The sequence below is a fragment of the Equus quagga genome, chromosome 9 (genome assembly GCF_021613505.1).
Source record: "Equus quagga isolate Etosha38 chromosome 9, UCLA_HA_Equagga_1.0, whole genome shotgun sequence".
Taxonomy (NCBI): Eukaryota; Metazoa; Chordata; class Mammalia; order Perissodactyla; family Equidae; genus Equus; species Equus quagga.
The window spans coordinates 120,171,161-120,177,902 of NC_060275.1; the positions used below are offsets into that span (position 1 = coordinate 120,171,161).

Below are 6,742 nucleotides of genomic sequence, written 5' to 3' on the forward strand. Positions count from 1 at the left end.
AAGAGAGAAAGCATGTCAACCGTATCCCCTGGCCGCAGTCTCTGTGCATGGAGGCTGGAGAGAAGCCGGCGCTGCAGCATCCACACGCTCCCTGAAGCCTCAGAAGATGGAGATCCAAGTTACTTCTCCAAACAGCAATTCACACCCCCCCCAATCTAAATGAAACAAAATCTGTGTTTCCAGTAAGATGGTATCAGGATACACCAGCCTTTCAGTGCACCGAGCTCCGGGTGGGTCTTAGAGCCCATGACCCAGCTCAGGAGGAGCTGTGGGCTGCCCTGGGCCTGCTCACGGGGCCAAGTCCAGAGGGGACAAGGGGCCCTGGGGGATGCTCCCCTCTTTGCTAGCCTTTGGGTTCACCCTCCTCCATTCCAGTTTACCAGCTGTGTCCATCTCCGTGTCCAGGGCTCTGATGGTGGCGTTGGAGTGTGAGGAGGGAATTCTCAATGGAGGCATCTTTCTAATGTGTCCCCACATGTCTACGAGACTTACCCACAACTCAGCAGACCAGCTGCCGTTGTATGACCAGAGGCCAGGCCAGATTCAGGGCAGGAGAAATCGCCCCTAAGATCTCCTGGAGAAAATATCAGTTCCTTAAGCTTCTGGAAATAGCTTTCCTTAAAAAGTAATGATTGTATACATAGAATGGAATATGTCAGCCTTAAAAAGGAAGGAAACTCTGACGCCTGCCGCAACATGGGTGAACACTGGGGACATTATTCTAAGTGATCTAAGCCAGTCACAAAAGGATGAATCCCATGATTCCACTTATACGGAAGTCCCTGGAAGAGTCAGATTCATAGACAGAAAGCAGAATGGAGCGGGGGGCCAGGAGCTGGGAGAGGGGATGGGAGTTAATTTTAATGGACATGCAGTTCCAACTTGGGAAGATGGAAAAGTTCTGGAGACGGATGGTGGAATGGTTGCACAACAGTGTGAATGTACTTACTGCCGCTGAACTGTACACATAAACTGGTTAAGATGGTAAATTTTGTGTTATATATATTTTACCACAATTTCTTTAAGTAAAAAAATAATGCTTACAGGCAGGAGGCAGGGACAGCCGTGGGACACCTGGGCGGGAGGAGGGCAGAGGGCGGGCAGGAGAGTCACCAGGCCCCCGGGGCCTCCCTTGGTGATCATCAGGGTTGAGGAGCAAACGTCACCCAGTGTCACCCCAGGCTATGTGCCTGGGGACCCGTGGTCAGCAGGACCACTGGGCAGTCTGGAGTGGGGCTGGCCACCACTGCAGGAGGCTGGGTGCCTGCGTGCAGCCTGAGCGCGAGGCCTGCTGGGGCAGGGCTGGGGACCAGCGTGACCCTGGCTGGTGCCAAGTCAGGAGTGTGCTGTCCTGACCGCCGGCTCCTGCTTCCCCCTCAGGTGTGCGGCAGTTCAGCGACGACATCAAGCAGATGACCGGAAAGCGGCCCAGCCTCTACTGGCGGCTGTGCTGGAAGTTCGTCAGCCCCTGCTTCCTCCTGGTAAGGGGCCCCTGAGTGGGCAGGTCCCTCCTGGGCCCCGCCTCTCACGCCTGCCCCAACATCCAGCAGTGGGTTTTCACTTGAGTGAAGTGAATGCACTTGAGGCTGTGGGACAGAGTTCTGCGCTGCCTGGAGACCAGGGGATAGAGTTGGGGGGTCACAGGCCGGCCCTAAAGTCCTCTCTGGTCTCCTGAAGGGCCTCCCCATGAGACCCACTGAATAACCTCACGTGGGGTCCAGGGAGACCTCCCGCCCCATCAAGGCCCATGTGCATCCCTCATCAGCCACATCTCTGCCTTGAAGGGGAGGCTGGAGATGAGTGAGGTCGTCAACGGACTTCTGCCCTAAGGACCAAAACACAGTCTAGACCTTTAGGGTTGACAAGTACTCAAATCCAGGGAACAAGAGTGACTTAGGTTCTGTCCCAGCACTGCCCTCAGCACCCTCCCGAGGCACGGCACCACCCGCACAGCCAGTAGCTGCTGGCTTTTATTGTCTGGATCAGGGGTCTACTCTCTCTGGTGCCGGGGTCCCGCCCCGGCGGAGTCCAGGTTCCTGAGGGATGGACGGCGTCGGCGCAATGAGGGGAAAATAAAGGGGACGTGAGACTTGGGTTGGTGTTAGCAAGTCCGACTTTACTGTGCACCAGTGTCGTTTATATATTTTTCAGGATTAGTACAGAAATGGTTCTACAAATATTCTCAGAGAGATAAGGAAGTAAAGAACGAGCACAAGAATATTTATTAGCATTCCATTCTATAGAGCATAAGGTTAATGGTAGTCTTCTCCGCAACTAACTAGTGTTTGTTGTCTCTAAGCTAAAAGAGATAGGTACCTAGACACCTGTTGTAATTCATGGTAAAGTTAAATCAAAGAGAGAAGGTCCAGGCCTCCGGACAGGACAGCAGTCCGTCTGTTTACATCCTGGGGGAGCCATCCCTGCCTCCCTCAATCATTTACGCCATTAGTGTAGATGGTTAGTGGGAACAAAAGGCGACTCCAGGGTATCTTATCCCCAGGGCTATCTGCATTCTCAGTGGGCAGTTAAACATCTTTACCTTTTCGCGCCCTTTAGGGGTGGAAGCATTCCTTTGTCTTTTAGATTGTGGATCTAACAGTCCCTTAAGCACACTGCTGGAGAAAGTATCATTTTGTTAGTAAAGTAAAGGGCTGAAAAGCCAAACTAAACTATATATCTTCAAGAATAAAAAACAGAAATAAGTATAGACATAACCTTGATAGAAAGCATGCATATAATTCAGAAAATATCAGGGGTGTCGGCCGGCCATTCTTCACCGAGGGGCATCCCTGCACCCCTCGGCCCTTCTACTCATCAATTGTTTATTATTTATTGCTTTTAGGAGAAAACCTCTATAACATTTTAACAGAAAGCAGAAGGTCAAGAATAATATATAGATACTTCTTGATCATCCAATTAACCAGCAAACTTAGAAGGACGATGCATATATATATTTAGACAAAGAACTGGAGGGAGAAGGAAACATTAACCAGATGGAGGCTACAAACCTAATTCGACATCTTATCTGGGCAGGATTCCTTTCTGCTTGTCTCAAATGGGACTGTGTGCTCCTCCAATAATTAACTGAAAAATATCTTGAAAGTTACCTGCAGGTGGTCACATTCTCTTACTATATCTAATTTTCCCGGGAGGTAGTGCCTCCCAAGCAGCCACCCAAAGGAGTGAAGACTGGAGGTTAAGAAAGGAAAAGGAATGAAGGGCAATTAGAAGCAGTACAGGTTTCAGAACTATGTGAGGGGCCGGCCTGTTGTTCTTCACCAAGGGGCGACCCTGCACCCCTAGGCATTAATTGGCTGGACCCTGTCAAACAGCCAATCAAATGATGTAGCCACGGCTCCCGGCACTCTGGCCCACGGGCCAAGTCTACCAGCACCTGTTCTATTAGAACACAGCCCTGCCGATTCATTTATGGACTGTCCGCGGCCGTCTCCACACAACAGCAGAGACTCAATGGCTCATGCCCAGTCTGCACAGGTGACCCCAGACAGCCATTCCCGGGATGTCCAGGTCTGTGCAGAGAGACCCTTGAGCCACACACAGGGCCAAGCACCTCCCTGACACCTGGCCCTCCGCCCACCCCAGCCAGCCCAGTGGTCAGCCAGCTGTGACCGGATGGGGCAGGCGGCTCAGGCAGACCCCTTCCTGGGCCAACCCAAGAGCTAGTGAGAGAGAGAGACAGAGAGGAGCTGGAGGCGGCTCCAGACATCAGCAGGGTTTCTCACTGAGCTGTGCCCCGAAGCTCAGAAGCCACTACTTCCTCCCCGCCTGGCAGCCGAGGCCTGTCTCTGACGTGTCCTCTCACTGCACGGAGCCTGGAGGCTGTTAGGTGTGTGACTCCAGACAAGCCAGGTGTCCTGGGCTCCGTTCACTACACGCTCAGGGCTCCTGGATGTGACAATGTGTAAGGTTTTCAAAGGACAGTGGAGAGAATTCCTGCCAATCAAACATTAAGAACTGAAAGGATGGGCCCCCCCACTGCACCATCCTGTGACAGCCCCCAGGGTCTGCAGAGCAGCTGCTCGCTGCCCGGCTTTGCCTCATCCGCAGGGCCGGGCTCCCTGAGCAGGCGTGGCTGGGAGGCCCTCCACCACGAAATGCTTGCTCCATCCCCCACTTCTGCCAGCCGAGAGCCACCACCTGATCTCTGTCCTTCTGTTCTAGTTTGTGGTCGTGGTCAGCATCGTGACATTCAGGCCCCCACACTACGGAGCCTATGTCTTCCCTGAGTGGGCCAACGTGCTGGGCTGGGCGATTGCTGTGTCCTCCATGTCCATGGTGCCCATCTACGCAGCCTACAAGTTCTGCAGCCTGCCTGGGTCCTGGAGGGAGGTGCGTACTCAGACAGGGCTGCTCACCCTGCCCTCTTGCCCGGTCATGAGGCCACCAGGTCAGGTGGTGTCCATGTCCCCGGTCTCCTCCCACCTGTTCATCTCTGACCAGCAGGAAGGGGTTGGAGGGGCAGTGATGCCAGTGGAGAGACGAGAGGCTGACCAGCCATGGGCTGGTGCGGGTGGAAGGGGGGCTGTGCCTGTGTGCGTGTCTGTGTGTGTGCCTATGCGTGGTCACCTGTGTATACAGGTGTGTCTACGTGTATGTGCCTGTGTCCTTGTCTGTGTCTGCGTGCATGTCTATTTGTGTGTCTATGCATGTGCACCTATGTGTACATGTGTCTCTGTGTGTCCTTATCTGTGTCTGTGTCTGTGTGCATGTCTGTCTATGTGTCTATGTATGTGTCTATGCATGTGCGCCTGTGTGCATGTGTGCATGTGTTCTTGTCTGTGTCTGTGTGCGTGTCTATGTATGTCTGTCTATATGTGTGTCTGTGCACATACGCCTGTGTGTACATGTGTGTCTATGTGCATGCATGTGTCCATGCCTCTTTGTGTCCTCACATGTGCAGGTGTGCATGTGTACCTACCTGTGTCTGTGCCCACGTATGTGCCATGTGTGTGCACACGTGCTCTATAATGTCGAGTGAAGGTGGGAAGGGCAGTGGTCTGAGGGTGGAGGTAGAATCAGGGGTGAGCCCTGCCCTCTCCTGGGGCCGAGTCCACCTGTGGCTGAGCAGGGCAGCAGGAGCCACCAGGCAGGAGCTTCCTGTGGGTTGAGGGGTTGCCCCAGGGCCTCGGAGTCGGGCAGCTTCTGTCACCTGTGAAGGAGGGGGCGGGAACCAGTCACAGGGGTCCCATTACCTCACATCCTGGTGCTGGGATTCCTGGAAGAGACAAAGGACAGGGTCCACTTTGGAAGGAACACCCCGCAAGCTTGCTCAGAGCTGCTGTCGGGAGTTCTCAGAGGCTTCTCTGTGCCTGTGTTCAGCCATCCTTCTTGGGAGCACGGACAGTGAAGCCCTGTTGCTGCACCTCTGCTGGCCCAGGGATTCCTCCTGGGGCCACACAGCATCCTTTGGGCTTGGAGGCCAAGGCAGGTGCCCCTCACAGGGCTGGCACTCAGCCCATCCCTCAGAAGTCAGGAGGCCTGGAGCAGATAGGCACAGCATGTGGCCAGGGTCACCGGGCCCTCTGACAGCCTAGGCCTCTTGTGAGGAGAGGGAGATAGCCCTGGGGCCCCATGGCCCCAGCAAAGCCAGATGGCACCATGCAGTGAAGACCTGTCCCACGACCCCCCTCACTGACCAGCAGAGCCCAGCCTGGGGAACAGCGGGTGTCTGGGCCATCCCTGTGGGGACCCCTCTGTGCCACCCTCTGTGGAGCCTGTGTCTGTCCCTGACGTCCCACCGGGCAAACTCTGAACACAACCCACACACAATCTCAGTAGCTGAGACAGGTGGGGCTGCGGTGACCTGTGGGAGGGTCCCCTGGGGCCATGACACCTGGAGGGGAAATGTGGCCCCAGAAAGTCAGACACTGTGAGCTGCTGAGCCGCGGCCCAGGGGACCCCTGAGGAGCACCGCTCTGCTCTTTGTCTAGGCAGGGGGCATCAGCTGCACAGAAGGAAGGCCAGCTTCCCAAGGCTGAATGCAACCAAATCAAGCACCTCCCTCTCTCCAGTGACCTTCAGGTGCCGTAAGGTCCTGTCCTGGCCCGGGGGGAGAGTGCATGCCATTCACCTTCACCCTGAGCCCACCATGAGCTCGATGTAGACACAAAACCTTCACCACGCTGCTCATTTCCAGCCAGATGGACTCTGCTCCCAAGTCCAAGGGGACTGGGGGCTGTCAGCTTCCGTGTCCAACTCCGTGTCGACCACCTTGCTGAGCATGTGCCAGCGCCCACACTCTCTCCTTTCTTCTAGAAACTGGCCTATGCCATCACGCCTGAGAAGGAGCGCGAGCTGGTGGAGAGAGGGGAGGTGCGCCAGTTCACGGTGAGTGATGGTCTCCCCACTGACCCGGGGCAGAATTCAGAAGGATGGGAGGGCAACCCTTATGCCTGCACCACAGCCCCCAGACAGCCATGAGGCTGCATTCCCTCATTCAGGAAGCACTCTGTGAGCATGCACGCCTGCTGGCTGGTCTGGGTGCTGCAGGGCCCCCCTGAGGATCCTGCATGAGGAGGGGCAGGCAGCGGGCGAAATGTGTCAGGTGGAGAGGAGCACCAGAGAAAGAGAAAGCAGAGAGGGGAGGCGTGACCAGGGATGGACCCCCGGAGGAGATGGCATCTGAGCAGACACTGTGCGAAGGGAGTGGACTGCCATCCAGGCCAAGAGAGGCACTTCAGCACCTGGACAGCTCCCGGCCTCCAGCGAGGCGCTTCAGCAC

General features: G+C 55.4%; 1 protein-coding gene across 1 annotated transcript in view; it reads left to right on the forward strand.

Annotated features, from left to right (window-relative positions):
* Nucleotides 1–6,646, forward strand: part of SLC6A3 (solute carrier family 6 member 3) — a 30,466-nt gene extending 23,820 nt beyond the window's left edge. Inside the window, exons 11-14 of the mRNA XM_046671220.1 lie at nucleotides 1,381–1,481; nucleotides 4,183–4,350; nucleotides 6,277–6,352; nucleotides 6,591–6,646. Of these exons, the coding sequence (XP_046527176.1) occupies nucleotides 1,381–1,481; nucleotides 4,183–4,350; nucleotides 6,277–6,352; nucleotides 6,591–6,646 (401 nt within the window). The remainder of the gene's footprint in view (nucleotides 1–1,380; nucleotides 1,482–4,182; nucleotides 4,351–6,276; nucleotides 6,353–6,590) is intronic.
* The last annotated feature ends 96 nt before the right edge of the window (nucleotides 6,647–6,742 follow it).